This window comes from Balearica regulorum, chromosome 5, assembly GCF_011004875.1.
Source record: "Balearica regulorum gibbericeps isolate bBalReg1 chromosome 5, bBalReg1.pri, whole genome shotgun sequence".
Classification (NCBI taxonomy): domain Eukaryota; kingdom Metazoa; phylum Chordata; class Aves; order Gruiformes; family Gruidae; genus Balearica; species Balearica regulorum.
This window is the reverse complement of record NC_046188.1, coordinates 39,821,526-39,843,669: the sequence shown is the minus strand read 5'-3', so window position 1 is coordinate 39,843,669 and position 22,144 is coordinate 39,821,526. Positions and strand designations below refer to the sequence as shown.

The window sequence follows — 22,144 nt, the reverse complement described above, 5'->3', positions numbered from 1 at the left end:
TGACAAGTCAGATAAGACGTATAGCCTCTAATCCTCACTAGGATGAGATTCAAAGAGCTTCCTGGGAAAAGGACTGTGTCTGCTTGCATAAATGATTCAGGAATTCCACTGGGGTTGGGGCTAGGGAGGCATTTTTACAAAAGAAAGACAGCATATATGAAATAAATCAAAGGAAATTTGTCTCAGTCTATCTTGGAAATACTCTAAGGCACTTTTTACTTTTTTTTGGCCTAAGTCTGCCAAGTAATTAACTAAGTTAATTGAGTCTCATCATCATGAACAACTAATCTACTTGCACTGTGATAGTCCCTGCTAAACTTTACCTCTGGTCTTCCACACCTCAAAAAGGCAGGAGAATGAAAAGACCCTGTGAAACAAATGGTCACAAAAGGCAGAAAGTTTCCCTGACCTGCTCTACAGTAATTATTTCTTTTTGTTTGTCCTAGCTCTTATCATGAGGCATTAAAATCATACACTTTTGTAACCACAGCAGGTTCCCACTGCCCCTCAGGGCACTCAGGGCTGTCTCATCTCATTTCATTAATTACATCTCATGACTGCTGTGGGTCAAGGGTTGGAGGAGGGAGCAGCGTCCAATTTCACAGAGCAGCAGCAATCCCTGAGACATCAATGAGAGAGAGGGTTGGTTAAAACCCCCCCCCAAAAACAACAAAAAAGGATCGATCAGGAGATATCTACTGTGAAACTTGAATTGCTCCTAATAAAATAATAATAAGGCTAGTACAAGTACTAGCAAGAATAAAAGGGGAAAAAACTAAATTAAATGAAACAAGGGTGAATTGCTAAGCACATTTTGCTGATTCAGTACAATGACAGGAGCGGAATCGTTGCCTTGTTGTCTAAAGGAGGCTACAGGCTGGGACTCCTAAGGGAAAGCGTTTCTGTCGGAATGCAAACCTGGACTTTTGGCCTTTCAGGTGATGCACTGTAATTCCGGTAGAAGAGGTAGTGAGAAGAGTTCACGGAAGGGTGCAGAGCTTGCCTTGAGAGCCCGACTGTCTCGCAATTGGGGGAGGCCCAGCTGAGCCTTCACAGAAACTTTGGGGATAGCACAGCTTTCTGACAGATTTTCATCTAGGGAGCTGAGATTGCTTCTGGTAGGAAGATGCTCCGGTTTTCCCCAGCCAGTTCTGTATTGGGATTGCACCAACACTGCATGATGCACTCAGGAAAAACAGGAGGTAAAACACATTGATAGTTTTGCTCAATAATCCTCAAATCTCATTGCCAAATCCTAAACCTGACAGCGTGCAGGTCCCAAGTGGGCAGAAAGGATGTAGAAAAAAGGAGACAACAACTGTTTCCAAGGTGCCTGGAGCAGCTGAGGGATGCCTGCTCCCACAGTTGGTGCAGATCTACTCCAGGAAGGGGAACAAGGAGGAGGACAAAGCAAATCCTCACTAGTGGGCATTTATTTCATGGGAGCTGGGGATAATCTTTTGAGAGCCTTTCCATTGCTCTTCTGCTGGACAAGGGCTATCCCATAGAATAGCACGCATTCACGGAAAATGTATGTGATTGGTCTATCACTATATATTAATTTATATCCTATTCCTACTACAGATTAGACAGCAGCTTGTTTCCCCCACTGCTCCCTGCCTTATTTCCTCCTTGTGATTTCCCTCATCCTGTCTGAAAGTGCCTTTGCGCTGTACTGCATAAATGGCAGCTGGTGCTGCTGTCAGGCTTGGCTGTCAAAAGGAACATGCCGAGAAGTCTCCTGCACCCCGATCTGCCACGCTGTCACTTACACTAGTCCCAAAAGCGGGGCCCAGCCTGAAAAGTGACTTGCTAATAACGGCACTTCTTTACGCAGCAGATTTGTTCCTGGCATCTGCATTCAGTGTTTTAGATCAGGCTTTCAGGCTGCATAGGTTTTTATTTCAGGCAATAGTTCTACTCGGGTCATCCACACTCATTCCTCCCCACCCATCCCCAAGCCACCGGACTCATCAGCCCCTCTACTTCCTTCCCTCCCTCCTGCTCCGTGATGCTCCACATCCAGGCTGCGCTTCCCACCACTCTCTGCACCAAGCCCTGGGACCCTCCAGCAACACTGCCACCCAAACTCGTCACATAACCGAGTACTTCTCCACAAGATACAGACAGCCCAAACACGATTTTCATTCATTATAATTTCAAACTGAAACTTTCAAAACAGGAGAAAAGAACTTTTTTGATTCTTCTCATTTTATTTACTTTTCTCCTGGTTATCCATTTGCACAGGTTTTGACAGCAATGTTTCCTTATCCAGTTTGGGACCAATGGGGAAAAAAAAAATCCCAAAGCTCTTTCAAACCAGGAAAATTTTCTTCCCAGTTTTACTGAAAACTAACAGGGTTTTTTTGGCATTGACAATGTTACATTTATAATCTCAGTAGCTCCTTATGAACCCGAACAACAGGTGTGTTATGTGGACAGGATTTGGTGTTCACAAGTGAATGAGTTTTACTGAGTCCGTCTTATTGAATAAATACCTACCTAGAAAAAATTCAAGCAAACCAGATCTGCTTGCTTGTAAATTACCAGCCTGGAAATTATTGCTGTCTCAGTATATTAAGGTCATTGTAAGTAAATTCAGTACAAAATGACTATTTTGGTAAAGCACAAATGTATCTTCTTAATAAAAAAGAACTAGAAAGCCCAAAACATAAATATGAATGTGCTAATTTCAGTTGTACAACGTAGTGAATGCAGGATTTCAGGGAGCCTCTGAATATTTTCTTTTTAATTAGATAAATTTTAATTTGAATTGTTAAACTTTATGAGCCAATAGGAACTTACTTTGGGGCTCTCGCCATTTAATTTGCTTAGTTTAGCACACACATGCTAATTACAGGTGCAGGCACTGCAAAGCACATTTCGTAGGGTAATGTCTTTTTAATTTGCTTAAATAAAAATTCCTATATCATTTCTCTACAAGGCATCAGCCCTTATCGTGTCCCTCATGTTCAACACAGTTTTGCTCTAAAAGCGACGTTACTGAAGAGCATGCCGTTCCCTACGTTGGTCTCAGTGGTTCCCCTGCAAATGTGCCTAACTTACAGGTACCTAAGTAAAGGAGCTGCCATTCTCAATTACATTCAAGCTTGTTCTTTACCTGTCCATACTTTCCTACCAGAACTAAATATTCTGCAAGTCAAACTGTACCTTGATTTGCCTCTAATGAGAAATCCACTTCTTAAAACACTGCCTTGAGTAGTCCAGGTACAACCCCAGCACTTCCCATAGGGTTTCATAGATATAAGCGTGAGCAGAAACTGGCCCTACAACCCCAGTATGAACATAGACATGAACACCACATGCAACCAGATGCAAATGCAGCTCCTTCCCCCAGAGCTGTGCCAGACTCACAAAAGATAAGCACTGAGAGTTCACCCACAAAAGAAAAAAAAAAAAGTATTTTCAAATTGAAACAGGAATGACTTTTCTGTAAATAAATCCTAGGGTTGTGAATGGGTGGGAAACAAAAGTACTGCAAAGGTTCTTTCTTTTGTGATTAATATTTCTTTTACTTTCTCAGTGCAACAGCATCCTCATTTTTCACCTCCTTTTTGTCAGCGGCAGAAGAGCGAGTGCAGAAGCGTCAGTGGTCAGCAGGCAGGCTGGAGGGGAAGGAAGGGGACCAGCATTTGTGCGCTCCTGCCCGCTCGGTTTCTGGAAGTGCCAAACTGGAGATGAGGAAAGAATGGGAAATCATGCAAATGGGGACACTCACCTTTCTGCTACTTTGGACATCTTTAAACAATGTCTCTCTATCTGCACGTTCAGAAAAGTTATCTGAGGAGAGAGAGATGACAAGGACATTAACAATCCAGGAGCAATACAGCATGCATTGATCATGTGCCAACACACTATTGATTTCTCTTTCCAAACAGCTTGAAAGTAACTCAGAAGGAAATGGGACCCTTCCCTAGGTATTAGAAGAAGCTTACTAACTGCATCCAGCAGGAGTCTCCATTATGGCAAAAGCCCAGGGGAAGCTTCAGAAGACATAATTAAAAGTAGGAAAGGCACATATTTGGGGCCAAGGTTCCTAGACTAGTCAAGGCGCAATATGATCCCCTTTTTACACCACATTCTTCTCTTCCAATTCTCTGACTGACTGGCATCACAAGACCAGCAACAGTTTTACAGCACATTTGCGCTCTGCTATGAACTAGTACTTCACAGTAGTCTGCAGCCTGTGATGGAAAAAGCTCAAGAAATCTAGTGTTCAGGTTTAGTTCAGAAGACCACCCTAAAACTGGCTGCCTAAAAAACGTGTTTAAAGCTGCCTTTACTAAAACGCTGAGCTAGCAATTCCTGCCTGTACTTCAGCGAGTGCTGCTTGTTGCAGGAAAGTAATTTCAAGGGAGAGCTCCCCATGCTGGGGCAAGGATGTGCGAATTGGCTGGCCATTCCTTGGAGCGATTGTGCAAATAGAGCTTTTAGGGAATTGGGAAAAAGTTGACTGTACAGTCTAACAGTCACGCACGGAATGATGCCTTTCCTCACCGCCCATCCCCAGCCTCCACCCAAGCATGCTGGTTTCTTCTCTAGCCTTTGTCACTGCCCACTTTTCAGATATCCTCAGTGATCTGGAAATTAATCTGTCTACTGGCCCACAGAGAGAGTAATACTAGATTCAAAGGTCAGTATTACCCATAAAACGTTTCATCATACAACTGCACTGCTCAATTAATATATATATATCTATCTTTAAATACTTACTACTTTACATGAAGTCCGTGAGGATCAAGGACAGGTAACACATACAATTGGTTTTGCCAATATCTCTGTAACCTTATATGCTTTTTTTTTTTTCCCCTTCCCCCCAGATAACAGTTCTCAGAAGACTTGCCATACAGCCATCTACTTACTTGTTTCCGGAAATCCTCTTTTGTAGTTTTGCGTACAGGTTGGGAGGGCACATGTACAGGGCTTTGGGGCTGTGACTCCTCTGTAACCCCATACACTGACTGTGAGGAACCAATAATCAAACAGAAGAGATTACGGCATTTTTGCATAACAGCAATGAGAAGAAGTGCAGTATGCAAAGCAGTAAGGTGACAAGCCAGCAATTTCCTCCTGTTTATACCCACACAGGTCAATAATCATTCAGCCTGGAGCAAAATTTACAGATCAGACTGTGCTTGCAGATGCTTGCACATGGAAGGTCTGCAGGCACTTTAAGGAAAGGATTTATTTTAAATGTTAAAATACAGCTGATAATTTTTGGGAGCTCCAAAGGCTGTGTGTGTCAATGCTTGCAGGATGAAAAATGGGAGTGGTCATTGTGGTGAACCAAGCAGAGGAAGAAAAGACTAGAACCTAATCCTACCTCATGTTCTTTCACTTGTTTAATTTCTTGTTGTAAAACTACACATTGAAGAAATTGCTTAACCAGGTGTCAATAGGTCAAGTTTACCTGAACCTCTCTAAACAAAAACCTGCAGATTGACTTGTAGCTATTCATTTTCAGGACAGAGACCTGCACTGAAAGTAATATCAGTTAACCTTTCATTTTGTGCTTTTGCTTTTTATTTAACATTTGTAAGAGACAGGTGAATAGCTCTGCTGCATTTTAACTACCAACGGAAGTTCGGGATCTGGTGTCACCTCCAAAACAGGTAACAAGTGATAGGACGAGAGGCAATGGCCTCAAGCTGTGCCAAGGGAGGTTTAGATTGGGTATCAGGAAAAATTTCTTCACTGAAAGGATTATCAAGCATTGGAATGGGCTTCCAAGTGAAGTGATTGAGTCACCATCCCTGGATGTATTTAAAAGACATGTAGAAATGGTGCTTAGGGACATGGTTTGGTGGTGGACTGGTAGCGCTAGGTTAACATTTGGATTTGATGATCTTAAGGGTCTTTTCCAACCTAAAAGATTCTATACACACAGAAGAGCTAAAACTTGCCGGAAATCAAAGATACCCAATTTGCTAATGATCCAGCCTTTGAAATGATTAAGGCGGGTAAACAGCTCTGAAAAATCCGTGCCCAAATAATTTCTGAAAATGGGACCTAGGTACTTTTGCCAACTGCTTTTAATTTTGTGGGAGTGCAGACCCAGCAGGTATCTGGGACACAGAGCTCATTGATGCCCTTCTCTGCTCTGCCCACCACCCAGTCTGTACTGCTCTGCTGGTAAAACAGGAATAGTAAACTCACCAATTAGAACAAAACGGAAGGTTTATTTGCAAAATGCTTTTTTTTGTTCCTATTGGGTAAGTCTCATATACTGTAGGTGTCAAGCATGATTTGCGTTAAAACAAAACCTCCAAACCCAGAAACTCAAACTGACCTTTTTCACCTTCTGTGGGTTTTTCATACGACGACACTTTCTAATGTCCATTTCTGTGGTGTTCACACAGCCCGGCTGAAAAGAGATGGTAATCGTATTACTCCTCTGTTTACAATCGACAATGCTACCTCACCTTTCTAAAATATATAATTAGATCTTGTCCAAAATTCTTTCCTGAAGTTTGTCCTCCATAAATTATCCTTGCTAAACAAGAGAGTGCATATACCTAAAGTTGGCATCTCAGCATCCAATCCACTTACTCGTAACATTGACACCAAAAGAAAATATCTCAGCTAAGAAGGGAGCTTTTTCTAGGCAGTCTGAGCCAAACTGGGTAAGCTGATTTTCTTTTGTATGCACAATAAATAATCTTCAAAACTTCACATTTATCATATATTCCAAATCAATAGTTCCATGCACGCACAAGCCTAGAATGTCTACAATAATCTTGCAGACACTTGTTGTGTTTTGAACTGTGAGAACAATCCATGTGGTGATTTTAAAGGCAATGTCTTTATGCAATACATGGCACAGAGTTTACTAGTATTAAAACTTTCCTGTCAAAACCTGGAAACTCTCATCATTCAAAAAGAGCTTTACCACAGGTCTGTGCACATCCCAGAATGCTCTTTCTTGGCTGTCCAAAATCTTTCTTTCTGTTTTATCCTTTTTTCTGTCGATTCTGAAAACAAGAGCATAAACATATGAGTTGGCATACAAATAATGCTTTCTTCTTTGTTACAGTTCCTAGGTGGGGTTTTTAACCCCATGATAAAAATAAAATAAAATCAGAAATCCACTTTTTGGTACAGCAATGTCACACTCCCGCTTGCAAGGCCATGTGCCACCAGCAAAATATCACTGATGTTTACTCCGATATGTGTCAAAAGAGATTTTCCCATTAAGGTGGAAAATTTACTTTAACATCTGTTTTTTCATCCGGAGAGGAAAACAATCTTTCCCGATACTCTGTTCCCAGACCTTGACTTGTCAGGCTGGGGAAGTTCATGTTTGGCTTTGTCAGGAGACCCACCGGGACCTCTTTACTCCAGGTGAAGCTCTCGACCAGTGCTGGACAGAGGTCCCCGTCAGGAGGCCCCATGGCACGCCGGCGCCCCAGCGGCACCACTGGCACGACCACAGAGTGTGACTGGGCAGCTCTTCCCGGCATTCCCAGCAGCAACAGGAGGGGCGGCACTTGGGGCCACCCCCCTTAGGGCTTTCAACAGACCAGCTCTGCCCCCCACCCCGGTGTAGAGCAAGGGGTGACAGTACAAGCAACCAGAGCCGAGTTTGCTGCATGGCCCCGTGCAAGCCAGCGCTCACCCGAGAGACACGCGACTGGGCTGGCACAACTGTAACTCTGTAATTTCAGCCCTGATGCAGCCAGTGAATCGACTCGCTCAAAGCACACACATCAGAGGTGACCGGAGGTTGTTCAAAACAACTGTTCCCCTACCTCCGGCAGCATTGAGCAATTCGCTTCTGGTGCCTCACTCCTGTGCTCAGCTCTACACGTGAGCACAGCAAGGCCATCACCACCTTGCAAGATCTACCAGTGGAGAAACTGGGCGAGGCACAAGGAAGGAAGAACTGCTTTTGCCTCCAGAGCAGGATTGAATTGATTGACAGCATCCCTGTGCTGGCTATCTGCACTGCCACCACCCAGGAAAATCAAAGCACCGAGGAAGAAAACATGCCAGCTGGGATTTCTGACCATCAGGTTCTCCCCACTCTGGTTTTTCTTTTTGAGAGGCAGTGATTCTCAGCTAAATCTGTGCTAGAAAAGAGATAAGGAAACAGGGGACTGAAACTGAAGTCTCTGAACACCCCTCCCCACAAAAAGCCCAAGTCCTCCACAGGTTGGTATCACTCTTGAATATCGTCCCTGCAAGGCTGAGATGAGAAACCAGCTCTGCACCAGCTCAGCCGCCAGACAGCAGCTGCTGTACTGTGCTGGGGAGCGAGGCAGACACCCAGCCCAAAACTTCTTTTCCTGAGTGAGCCCTTCCTGCCTGGCCAAAGGAGAGGGTGAAGCCTTCGGCCAACCTCACAGCACGCACAAACTGAAGGGACTCTTCAGAGGCTCCGTGAATTGTCTTCACGGGTGCTTTGTGCTGAACCGAGGCTCCTGGTTCATATCCCCAAACTTACTGATAACTCAGTATTTCATGTCTTAAACTATGAAGACACAACATAATTAGATGCTCTGGGGCAGCAGTTTTGGAGCAATGTAGGTACAGCAATGGAAATCCTGTGTGCAAAGAAAGACGTGGAAGGCAGAGCAGAACTTGATAAGCAGGAGGAATATATGCAGGTATTTTTGGTTTGTTTCCCCTTTTAGTTAATTCAGGGCTGTGAATTACAACATGAATTGATGCCCTGCCTTTTTGGAAACCTGAAGACTGACCCATCACGTGAACTGGGAACCAAGAAGCTAAAACCTGCAAGCAAAAAATAGTTGATGGTGGCCAGTCCATGCTTACGTTTCAAAGAAAACTGAATGGAGAAAAGATGAATAAGCAACAGCGATCACGTCAAGAATCCGATATTTACCTTTCTTTCTCAGGTAATAATTGTATGCTATGGACAGAATGCAGATTTTTGTTTTGACTTGGATTTTTATTTTTTTCATCTTGGCAATAAACCTTTAAGTAACTGAAAATACAATTGCTATCTTAACTTCTAATTTTCTCTTCCAAACAGAACACTGGTATTCTGGTCTGGAGAAATCCTTTAATTACCTTGTAAATTAAAGGATAATTACCATGTACTTAAATAGTGCATAATTACAATGTTATTAAGCAAAGAATTAATCAAAATTCCAAAGAGCTAATGAAAGATAGAGACATATATCTCAGCCACACCCTCCAGAAATGATGTTCCTTAACTTTTTAGCATCTAATGCTGAAAGTGCAAATTACTTCTAGTGGTACTGGTCAGTACTGGTGTGCTCATGCGTCGTCTTCACCAACCTTTCCCTTTTATGCAATTATATGCACAAAATGGACAGGGAGGGTTTTAGGCACTATTTTGTAGATACTAGTCTACAAACCCTGGACCATACCCATTTTGCAGCAAATGCTCAAAACATTGAGAAGCTTCAAATTGTTTTCACAAGGGAAGATGGGGGGTGGGGTGGGGTGGAAAGTAGATTTCAATTATGAGCAGAGGGTAGGAAAAACCCAAACACTAAATCTGAGTAAGTTTCATGTAAGTGGTGCTCAATTCTCCACAGTAATTTAGTAGCACAAGTCGGATTGCAGAGAGCAGAGGTACAACAGAGTCAACTGGGGATTGGTATAAATGAGGAAACCAAATCTAGTCTGCTGTAAATACCACCCTTAAAATCACTTTGAAGTGGCAGTACTTTTAAACTCAGAAATACTTTACAAGCATAGAGTAACACAGACAGATGACTAAGTTCTGTTCTCTCCATTCATACAAAACAAAAGTACTACACAACAGTAGAAGCAGAATGGGCAAGTGAATTGCCCAAGCTCCCATGGCGAATCCAGGCTCAGGAGCTCCTGACCAACATTTACACGCACAGATAATTAAACCCATCTTTCAGATTCTGGTGCAAACCTTCAGACCTGGCTCTCTATTGTTTCTAGTCTGCCAGTGATTAAAATCCACCAACACCTTCTGAGCTTAGTCACAGTAAAGACTTTGACGGAGAAGTTTTATCTGTACAGAATCCCCTCCCCTTGACAGCGCTAAATACTGCTGCAGTTCAGTGCTCCGGATTACTCACTTCACTTGGGCCTCAGCTTGCATGAAGATGAATTCCCACTTCCTTGCAAATGCTCTCTGAAGCCTTGCCAAGTTTTCCTGACAGAAGATGAAAATAGTAAGAATAATTAATCCCTGAAATTATAACAACTGCTTAAGAGCACAGTTAGCATGGCGGGCGTTTATTTTATTCCATTTATTTATTTTTTTTAAGCTGGAAAACTCAAGACACAGGAGTCCGCGTTGGTTTCAGGTGAACTATCTTGCAGGCAAAGCAAGGCTGTAACACATCCTTTTGGGCTGCAGCCCCACAGCTGCAGCCAAGAGGGCCACGTCAGGAAAAAGTAATGGAGTGTGATGATGACAGCTTGAGCTCTACTACGAAAATAATGATGGACTTGTTCCCAAAAGATAACACTGAGAAGCTTTGTGAAGCTGATGACTTTCATTTCTGATGGCAGATGGCTGCCACCTGCACGTTTCCCTCTCATCCCCACTTTCCTTTCCTCCCACCGCCGCTCTCTTCTCTTCAGGCTTTTGCTAAGGTGCAAAGCCTGAGCATCCCCTGCTTTGCTCGGTCCTGGTCACTGCTGAGAGCGTTACGCAGCTGCAGAGCACTGAAGGCTGGGGATTGCCAGGATGATTCATAAAAGGAAATAGCTTGTTTGTCTGAACAACGAACATTGCTAACTGCAAAGGCTGGGTCTAGACGCAGCCTTGCTCTACATCTGAAGTAAGAGCTCTGGTCCAGACCCATTACAGAGAGCCTCGTGATCTGGACGTTTGGAGGTGGATGTGACTTCATCACAGCTCAAGGTCAAACTCTGGACACGGCCAGAATTTCAGGCTGTGTGGCACCCTGAAGTCACATATCCACACCCACCCTGCTAAGGAGGCCTACAAGACCATTAACCTGATGCTCTTCTCCATTACAGCTGGTTCAACTATTGCAAATATTCATTGAAAATGAACACTGTTAGTTCTACTGCTGTTCTTTTAATACGTATTCCCTTTATTTCCAGAAAGTGCTGAAGCGCATGCATTTTAATGCTAGAAGAAATTTTCCCATTATTTCCTTTAAACTCTTGTGTAACACAAGGCATAAAGCTTGGCCCTCTTACCACCAACTCCATGGAAGAGTTTCAGTCCGTATACACAGAGGAAAACAGTTAAGCAAATGATTTACAGCTGTGCTGCACTGTGATGATTCCCTTAACTGTGGCTACAACGAAGAACTACTTGTAATTATCTGCAAAAACAATTTTTTTGTGTTTCTTTTTTAATTTATTTTATTTTAAATTATGTTCACATGTGTCCTCTGGAATAAATATGCTGAAGCCAATGAAACATCACCAACTGAAGCAATATTTGAATCGTGCTTATGTTTGGCCAATTATAAACAAAACTGAATATAATTATACAAGCTTAATCGTATCATGAAGACCCTTGCTCTGCCAGTATAAATGCAGGGTGAGGGGTTGTCTATGAATGCTGCAAGCAGAACCTAAAAATGAGAAGATGTCCTCTGAGATGCTTTGTAGAGATTCTCTCTGGAAACTCCAGGTCAGTGCTGATGCCTATGGAGAAGCATTCTCCTGCTGCATCTCAAAAATGTGTACTCAGTGTACAGGGCTCCTTCCCACTCCTGTGAGCCTGTTTCTCTCGCTTGTGCTCAGCTTTCATCTCCATTGCTGGATCTGCTTCAGCTCCCATAATGACTAGGAAGAGTCGGTGCCATTCTTATCTGATTGTCTCTAATTAAGAGAGCAAAGTTTGAATGCAGAGGCAATCTCTAATTGTGCAATGCAATATTCACAAGAAAAATGAGAGACTGCCAAGATCTAATTATTTGCCATCACTGGAGCATTGCTACTCTCAGTAGACAACGATATGCAAAAGTACTTAGCCGTAACCTCGCTGCATGTGTGTGGGAGTGCGCGCGCTGCTGAACAGCCTTTTGTTGCTTTATGATAGATCTTTAGAGTACTTACAGTTAATTGGTTGGCTGTGAGCAATTTTAATGGTTTTAATAATGAAATCAACAATATGCAGAAGAGAAAACTCAGCAAAAGGATGTGTAAGTGCATGCAGATTATTATATTCCTTCCTCGCCTGTAGTTCAAGATTAGAACTCTTGGGAACTCTGGATGCATTTTCAGGGTGGACTAGATAAGTGGCACTTATCCTTCACTGAAAGGACCAAATGGCTGTGTATATATCCTTGTGCACAAAAGTTCCAAAATGTGGAAAGTAAGGAAGAAGGAAAAAGCCCATTCTTGGAAAAAAGCCCTAAAATATATGCAATATAAATGTTTTCACTGTAATAAACATGAACACAGAAGTCCACTAGAACCAGGTTTGTGAACAAAGCCTCCAATGAAAAACTCCACATTTGAAATTCAGCCATAAACAAACAAACAAAAGCCAATGCAACAGAAAGAAAAGTTCAGCTGGTCAAAGCATTACACTGCCGGTATCCAAAGAAACTTCACCACCCCTGTCCCTCCTGCCTCCATCTTCCCACTCCTCTCCACACAAACCCTGCACAATCTGGAGCCAAGGTTGGGGATATTTTTATGGATAAACATTTCATAACAGAAAATACACCCTGAATAATCTTGGGTAATAGCTTTTATATGGCATATTGAAAACAGTCCAAGTCTAATATCTGAAAACTTTCCTCTCAAGGTCCATAACTAGATGGGTCATCAGCAATTTAATTGCTGAATAATGCACCTGAAAGCCATCATTTTCATGTACTATCTGCTATATAATAACAATAATATCTGCTACATAAAGCAGGAGCTGTTAACTGGAAAGAGGAAACCAGTGTAAACTTCTGTGTAATTTGCCCCAATCTTGGAGGGATGGCTAAGCAGCAGATGCTTTAACTTGAGATGTCACAAAGCCAGGGACTTTGCTCAATCACATTCCTGATGCTGTCTCCAGATCAAACCTCCATGCAATTCTGATAAGTGGAAAAAAGACACAGTAAAGGCTGACCCCAAAGCACAAAACGGCAGCATTCAATTGGCAAGCCAAGCTCCCCCCGCACTCCCCCAGCTTTAAAGTCTAGCAGCAGTGTACCTACGGCTTCATAATCCGCCAGCTCCAGCCTAGCTTTGTTCTGCATGGTCCGTTTGCAAAGATAGATGGCTAAAAGGAGAAAGAGGATGGAAAATAATTACAGAGAGATTATTAGTACTGGATCTTAAAAAAGAAAAAAGTGGTCCATGCACTGTTTGTTCTCATCAGAAAGCAACATGAGCCAAGAAATAAGAGGGCTGAACACCCAGCTGACATTACCCACTAGTAATCTCAGAGGCCTTAAACATCTGGGACATCTCGTTTAAAAGTGCTGAGAGTAGATGCCAGGACCTAACAAGATGTCTGAGAAAGGCACAATTGCTTCTGGTGCTGGTAAAAGATTTAGCATTAGCAACCTGTTCCTCTCAGTGCTTTGGGAATATGCCTGCCAAAGTGAGCAGCCCTGCACTCCTTTTCACCTTTTGTTAAAAAAATAATAATTAAAAAAAATAATCAGAATATTGAAATGAAAACAGAAATACAGACCAGATCTTACAGGTATGATCTGAGCATTTTGTCATGTGCTGCGTCCACTTATTCTACACATTTGAAATGGTTAAGCAAAGCCTTCTCACATCTCACCACAGGCAGACACTGCAGAAACTGATGTGGTTTGGGATTCTGAGGGTCACAATGAGCCCAGTGCACAACACCAAACCAGTTCCAGGCTGCCTTCTGGGAAAGCCTCAGCTGGACCTGCTAGCTCACCCCATTTCCATTATGGGCTGAAAGGCAAGGTCCCCCGCACAACTGGGGTATACAGTCAGGTCTGGACTACAGAAGAGAGCTCCAGCACTCTCATTTGGGGATGAATTTATAGCTTCCTTGAAATTTATAGCTTCCTTGTGTTTCACCCTCTCTCGTGCTGCAGGGCCAGGTGCTTATTGTCCAACAGCCGTACCGAACCGGAGCAGGGCAGAAGGCAAAGCATCATCTATGTAAAACTGCAAGAAATCTTTTTGAGAAAATTTCAGCTTTTCTTTGAAATTTGCTGCCACGTTCATAGACGTTTTTCATTGGAAACCTACTCTTCCATTTAAAATATATGAAAAAAACCCCAGTGCTACTCATGTAATTCTATCCTGTGCTATTCCTATAATTCTAACCTTCATATAATGAGACAATATTATGCATGGTAACCAGAGTCAATCAGTTCATGCATATTTATATTTATACATCTCAAGAGAAGTCTCATCTGTAAACCATTTGCAACAGCTAATAAAGTGAGAGTTGGTCATCTCACAGTATTTCTTCATACTAGGCAGTGACCTGCTATTAGCAAGTTAATTCCTGTCCTGTGAGCGGATCCATGCAAATAAAAAAAAAGTATGAAATGCTGCTGGGATTTCAGTTTTATTTGGGTCTACTGCTAGTTTGGGATTAATTCTTGGGAAGACTCCATCTGTACAGACCTCTGATATGCAAAGACTGATTATAAGCATATGTTAGAGATTTCTGGGACAGATGAAAATCTGTCACTACAGGGCTCAGAGCTAATGCAGTTGCAGCTTGTCCAGCTGTGGGTCAGCTCATACAGGGCTTTATTTTGAGGTGTACTCTTCCACGCAATGCCCTTGCAGCACAACAATCTGACTGCGAAACCAGCTATTTATCAGATACTATAGGAAAAAACAGAACTTCCCTCTTCAGACTGTTATTCTGATACTTACAGAATACATATTTGGCACAGTTCAGACAGTTATATATGGTGACTGTAAAATCTGGAAATTATTTTGCATATAATGAACAGCATCATGTTTTTTCCTAAGCAGTTCCCTCACTGGGATAAACACATAAGGCTGTGCTAGCTTCCCTTCAGATGAGGACTGCAAATGAACTATCACATGACAGACACCATTGCAGGCTACTTCTCCATCCCAGCAAATGATTTCCAGAATCCATAATGACAAGTAATTATTGCTCGGGAAAGAAAAAAACCCTGATTATTCAGGGAGGAGTTCTAAACTGATCTTAGATGATAAGGTATTTCAAAAGAAGCACTTCCAGAAGCTCCTGTTTTATGAGCACACACATGGATTCACTTCCTCTTCCAATGCCACACCAGGACGCAACAATTGATTTTATCATTTAACTGTGAAAGAAGTGGAGTTCTGGAAGAGACAGAAACATCGCATGCAGACAGCTAAAGATAACAACACTGACATACTTTCTTTATGTATTATCACGGTCTGCAGGCACTCACATGTTTAACACACCATGCTGCGGTTTATTAGCTCATAAACCATGCTCAGTCTTCTTCTTTTTACCAGCTATCAGCTGATAATCTTAAAAAAAGGGGAAAAATAAGTCTGACGTCATGTATCAGAGAACTTTAACTATGGGTTACCATCAGGTATATACTGGTTTATTGATCAGCCAGATGAGTGCCCAGATGAGGTAACTTTTTATTGATCACTATATCAGCTTCGGCTACAGATCACAGTATGTTCTCCCACAAAAGCAATATTGGTATTATTTAACATTCCCAAGGACCAGTATTCTGCTTGCCATAGATCTTGCCAAAACGAACAGAGCTACGGGAGAACGAAGGTAAAGGTAGGTAAAACCCTGGCCCCACTGAACTCGACGGCTACAGCTCCGTGGGCTTGAGACACTGCAGGATTTCACTTCGCGTATCTGAGATGGGCACAAATCTGCTCCTGATGCTGCAGTCTGACAAGAAACTCTGCTGATGAAGGGTTTAGGTAGCCAACAGTAATTATTTGAAGCACAATTTTTTCTATCACATACGTTCTGTACTAACTTTCTACAATGAAATAGTAATTATGCTCTCACCATAATCTGTGTTTTCTGGTTCCCAGCAGTTTGAAGGCCAAAAGTACGGTGCCTAAGAAACAACATACACATTTTTGTAATTTAAGAGATGAAAAACAATTTGGATGCAGAATAACATTACAAGTACAAAAAGAAGAATCACAAAGTCTACGGCCCAGTCTCTGCCCTCAGGGGAAACACTGCCACAACTCTCAGTAAAAGTGAGGAAGCTTTCCCAGGAAGGTATCATCTCTAAGATTCCTCACTGCAGGTAAATAGAGATGCTGTAATACAAGCACCTCTTGAGGAGGATTTCCAGTATCTTGATGACATTTTAGACAGTGTTTCCATCTTATCTGAATGTGGACCTCTTACCCTCTATCCCCAGAACCTCCCTCTTTCCCCAGGAATTCACAGGCATCCTGAATATTTTTCTACCCACCCACACCCCCACACATTTTTTGGTTTTAATTTTATTTTAAGGAGCATGAGAAACATCATGGCCTTTTATATATGCTACACACCACTTGCCTTTTTGGAGCAGCCACCGGTGTGGTTGGCAGCCTACAAAACAATTTACTTTTTAAATATAACAGATGGCAGAGGTCAAAACTCAGCTGATTAGAGATGTTCTGAAAGCAGAAGTCCTGCTAAGCTTACTGCTTTTGTTTTCTATCCAGGTCTGCATATTGCAGTCGCTACAATTAATTACAAGATATTACTACATGTGGCTGTATTTCAGTTTTAACATGAATGAAAAATAATGTCCCTGTGATCACACAAATTACAGAACACTGTTTTACATTAGTGATGTAATGCCACAAATAGGCAGAGGACATTACACACACAAAGACTATTCCTTGCACCAAAACACAGTGAGAAAAAAACGGAGGGATCAAACAATACAGGGTTCAATGCTCCTCACCGACATATATCTTATGAACTTCACAAGATGATGAGCTACTGTTAAAGGAGGGACTGATGTCGAGGTAGAAAGTAGCAAGAAGAGAGTAACAGGAAAGAAAAATTATTCTATCAGGTTATTTTTGCAGAAAATGGCTGAGGAGATCTGTTGCAGGAAATGACAACAGACAAAGAGTAAGCAAAAGTTGTAGGAAAAGATAAGGGAAAGAAAAGAAGAGTCAATAAGCAGTCAAGACAATTTGGTGATGTGGTTTACACAGGCTTAAAGTAAGGAAAACACATTAAATGATACTCTGCTTTGGAAATCCAGCTCCTGAGAGCTGCACGGCACAACTTCTTATGGTGTCATTCTTTTAAAATAGAGAGAAATACAACTAAACAGGCATTAGTATTACTCCTGCTGCTCTCTGTCAAGTCTTGCATGACAGGAGGAGCAGGACTTTCAAAAAAGCAAGGGAACTGTCATGAAAACTCTTAGTCTGAACGATGCCAGGTGACCAGAAGGTGGGGTGAGATAAGGGAAGGTCTGTGATCTCCTGGGCTGCTTTGCTCACCGTGCCATTGGCCTCACGTCACAACACGGTACCACGTTAGCAGTACGACAGTGAGCAAGAGCAGCAGTGACATCAGATGCAAGGAGGAGAACAGGCTTTTCAAATAAAAACTAAATAAGAGAAAACAAATGTAAAGGAGGAACGGGAGGGTGAACGGAAGAGAGGTCACAGGAAAGATAAGGGAGATGGCTGGGATCATGTAACAGAAAAAACACAAATTCAGCCAGCGGGATTAGGACTCCAGGTTTGCACTTACTGCTTCTTTTACAGTTATACAATGCGTCTAAAATGAGTTGTTGCAGCACAAGCACTCAGTTATCTAGGAGGCTGAGAGCAGCAGGTTTTGGAAAGGGCATGGAACTCAAGTGCAGGATGCTTTAAAAATTCAACATATCTGGAGGCACAGGGACTCTGAGGGATAGAGATGTCCCATCTTAGGTGACTGCCAATGTTACACATCCTCTGTCAAAGAGCCAAAGCCTGAAGCTTGTCTCTTCCCACCTCAATCTTTAAACAAGAGAGGATAAAAACATGAATTTTCTGCTGTGCTAGAGCTTGAATGTCCAACTCCAAAGTCTTCCCTGGTCCATTTTGCACAGGAGGGTAGCTACTCAGTTCTGTGCCAGGGTTAGAACCTAAAAGCCATTTTCTTTCTCCTGACTTAGTCCAATTCTGAGTACCACAGCCTTGCAGTCACATATAAAAAATAATCACAGGACATATCCGTTCATTTACATAAAAACTGTGGGTCAGAAAGTAGAAGAGAGTGATTTGATTTTTAGAGGGATCCTAAAGCAGATCTTTTTGAAGGGACTTCTTAAGTTCTCTAGTTAAGGCCTCTACCAAGATAACCTCAACTCTGGCTACATAGTCCCAATGGGTGCTTAGGGATGAAGAACAGGTGATTTCAGCAGTATTCTTGCAGGGCAGCTGAAGGGGCCACAAGGGCAGAGGGCTCACCAACCTGAAAACGATAGAACGTCCCATCATCTTTCAGGGTAAGGACATGGTCTGAGATTGGAAAGACATAACCCTGTGCAGCGATAAGACTTCCCAAGTGTATTGCTTCCCCTGCGAAAGAGAGAAAACAGCAGGGATGTGTCAGGAAGACATGCACTGCACACTCCTCTGCTTTCGGCAGCAGCCCTGGCGATGGATGACTCACGCGAAGACCAGGTGCCTCGGTACCCACACCGCATCCTCACGCCTTCCAACCAAACCATGCAAACCAGGAGAGCAGAAATCAGCCTTGCGATACAGATGAAACACTGCGCAAATGTTTAACCTGCCGGTTTTATGTTTACAAAATGTCACACATCAGTTCAGCACTGGAGTCTGAAATTCAGTTCAAAGCACGTTATCCACCGCAGGTGACAGCTAACAAGAAGCCTGTTCCATCAGTGAACCCCACTTGCCTCTACCAAATCTGACAAACACCTGCAACACCAGATCATTAGCAGCATGTTTATTCATAAAGACAAATCCTGACACTGTAGCATCGCCATTCGTTAGAGGAAACAATGCGGAGGCAAAGGGGAGTACGTATCCTCGCGCTGCCAGGGCAAGCTTCACCAGCACAGAGGTACATCTGCGCACATTTTCAACCAATGTCAGCTGTCAAAAGCTGCATCGACTTTCTCAGAGTTGCAAAATACACATCAGCTGCCCCCACGCAGATAATAAAGCTATTGTCTGCAGCTGAAATTCAGATTTGGGACTTGACTGGACTCACAAGAAGAGATGTGTGTATAGGGATGCCCTGGATGAGTCAACACTTCCTCTGTCTCCGCTTTTATATGGTGACAGTAGGCAGCAGAAACAAACTGGGAGGTGAGACGCTGGATTTCTTTCCTTTCCAGAAAAGAAAAAGAAACTTCTGAACCTGCAGATCTTTTCTTCCTCTTTTCCCAATAGTTCTTAACTGTACGACAATGATTTTGGTTTCTCTGAAGAGTGAACTATTTCAACTATGCCCATGCACTGATTACTGTTTATGGCTGATTATCCATTTATCTATCTGCTGTGATAAATTAGCAGGCATCACCTGATCCTGTGATGATGGCTGTTCCATTCTTGTCCAGTATTTCCTGTCAGTCATGGCTACCTTTCTCCACACCATTTTCCTGCCTAACCACACACATTTACCAACTTCCTTTCTAACTTTAAAAAGAAATCAGTCTTTCTTAGGTAGCAACACACAGAAGGCACAGACAGGTTAAGAATCTCACAAAGTGCCTTCTGTGAGTTGCAGTGTAAGGTATTAGACTTAAACTAAGATGTTGATTCTTATCTCATTCCCTCCTCCTTCCCACCAAAAACTTAAATCATCCTTGTGGTTCTACTGGTATTTTAGACTGCAGCAAAGTAGTATCTACTGTCTAATGGCACACACAATACAGATTGAGTATGTGTTCCTGCCCAGATATGGTCACCTTACCTGGATCCTCAATGCTGAGGTTCTTCATAAGCCACTGCACAATATCAGCACCTGGGAGGGGGGGGGGGGGGGAAAAGTGAAGAAAACATTAAACACTGAGACCACAGGGTTTCTGAAAGCCCTAGCAAGAGATAACAATAAAGACAATAGAACTGACATGAATTTTATTCCATTTTCCTTTTTATCTCCACTGAGGTTTCAAAATGTTTTTCTTCCTTGTGCCATGCTGTAATTATATAGTTACTGACGGGTACTAAGTCGCAAGAAATACTCTGTGCAATAGGAGACTTGATATACCTTATGTCAAATATTACTCTAATGGTTCCACATAACTTGTTCTCTCCCAGTTGCGTGTGTCTCACCTCAGCATACAGGGAGTTATGTTTCTGCAAGCACCAGCTAGCAAGGAGACGAAGGAGCATCTACTGGCACCTTGCACCTGTAATGTCAGAGGCAATACTCAAAAAGTGCAGAACTGAGTTATCAGTCAAAAAAACCCAGACCAAAGTCTCGCTTATGTCATAGATGAGTCATGTCTCGGAGAAGAAAGGGGGATTCCGTGTGCCTGTAACCAAGCTGCTGTTGAGCTGTCACCTGCTAGTGATGGCACCAGTGGTATGGTGGCCAGGAGTAGAGAAGTGAGTCTTTAAGGCCCATTGGGTAGTTTTTTAGGTTTTCAGGACCTCTCGAGTAGTACAAAGGTTGTTACTGCCTTATACACAGCATAAAGATCTCTAGGATTGATCCTCTGCATGTATACAACCTCTGTTGCACAGAAATCACAGAAGTGGAAAACTTGTTGCTGTTCAGTAGAAGCTAAAGCCTTTTATCAAAATACAACATGACAGGGCAGCAAAATTTAGTTAAACCCGGTACTCAGAAAGTTAAGCTTAAAATTAAACATAAAGGTGTGTAAAAGTCAGTTAATATGACTTGTCTGAAGTCAAAGGCAGTCACCAAAAGCACTTGGAGGCAATTTAGCAAGTCCGTGCCAAGTTACGGCAGCTTGCAGCACACACTAACGATGCCATGTCTGGATGCAGGCGTAACACCAAGCTCTTCTCAACATACAGTCAATTTGCTGAGAAACACTTGCATTTACATACAGTAGACTAATAGCCCCGGTAATACTTTGTGCTATATTTTGTGATGTATCAGTTGAAGATAGAATACAAAAAAGGACTGATCAACTGAATGGTTTGGGCTTACTTAAACCCCAGAGGATCTTATCTGTATGGAACACTTCTGAGTTCAGACATGCTGGGTACTTCAAGAAACAGCATAACCCAAACGATGCCTGTTCCAGAAAAGTCTGAAGGACATTTTGCTTTCCACAGGCCCAGAGCATCCTCACACCCTCAGCAAACCTTAAATACAACGAAGGCCAGGAATCACAAGGATGATGTGCTGCAGAGAGAGGCAACAGGCACTGCTAATTTCCTAGTGCCCTGCAATATCTGCAGGTCTGAGTGACTCTTCCATACAGGTGAAATTCCCACAAGAAATGTGGGGTCTACCTCACGCAGAAGGGGGTGGCGGCTCCCCCGACAAGTAAACTGACCCACAACTCCGCAAGGAGCACCAGTAAACCCTCTCAGCCAGGCTCCAGCAGCAAGCAGGAATACGGACCTGACCTCCCTCCTCCTCCACCCAAGACAAGTGAAACAACCTACTTGTCCGCTGCAGGCAATCAGCAGAGCTTCTGAAGATCGGGGAAGCATCTGCTTTCGCATAAGTACTGAGCAAACAGATGTGACCAAGAAGCAGCAGCTGGGCATTGTCTCAATTTGCCTTGAAAGTAACGACAAACCAGACACTAAAGGATCGATCTCACAAGCTTGTATTCTCAGCTCTGTGATCACTTTCCATACCTCCCAACTCCACCTAGGAGCAATTTAAGTTGCCACTATCCTATCCGGAAAGTTATTGCAGAACCCCTCCTTTTTTTTGATAGATGGAACTCTTCTTGTAACTTTCCAGCCTAAGTTTATTAATATTCAATTTATATGCATTTGATATTATACCTGTATTATCATTTAACAGAAAGAATTACTCTTCTTCCTTGATAGCTTCTCATGAGTGTTTCTACAGAGGGCTGACACATTGCCTCCCTATCTCCAGTTCATTAAACCAACCAAACTCTTTTAATGTCATCTTAAGATGGTCTGTCCCTTGACTTCACCATTCAGCAACTTTTCAAATTTAAGTTCCGGTTTTTTGCGCTGTGGTCACCAGAACTGCAGGCAGTACCTTGCAGAACATCTAACCAATGCCTCTGGTGATGGTACCAGCACTTCCCTGTCTCTACTGAAAACAGCTTGC

General features: G+C 42.7%; 1 protein-coding gene across 3 annotated transcripts in view; it reads right to left on the bottom strand.

Annotated features, from left to right (window-relative positions):
* RGS6 (regulator of G protein signaling 6) overlaps nucleotides 1-22,144 on the bottom strand; it is a 293,290-nt gene that overhangs the window by 51,815 nt on the left and 219,331 nt on the right. For all 3 annotated transcript variants that reach the window (XM_075754298.1, XM_075754296.1, XM_075754297.1), the window contains exons 4-12: nucleotides 19,823-19,873; nucleotides 18,350-18,456; nucleotides 15,929-15,980; nucleotides 13,137-13,201; nucleotides 10,068-10,144; nucleotides 6,911-6,992; nucleotides 6,311-6,385; nucleotides 4,884-4,982; nucleotides 3,740-3,801 (exon numbers count right to left, since the gene is read on the bottom strand). In XM_075754298.1, coding sequence (XP_075610413.1) covers nucleotides 3,740-3,801; nucleotides 4,884-4,982; nucleotides 6,311-6,385; nucleotides 6,911-6,992; nucleotides 10,068-10,144; nucleotides 13,137-13,201; nucleotides 15,929-15,980; nucleotides 18,350-18,456; nucleotides 19,823-19,873 — 670 coding nt within the window. The remainder of the gene's footprint in view (nucleotides 1-3,739; nucleotides 3,802-4,883; nucleotides 4,983-6,310; nucleotides 6,386-6,910; nucleotides 6,993-10,067; nucleotides 10,145-13,136; nucleotides 13,202-15,928; nucleotides 15,981-18,349; nucleotides 18,457-19,822; nucleotides 19,874-22,144) is intronic.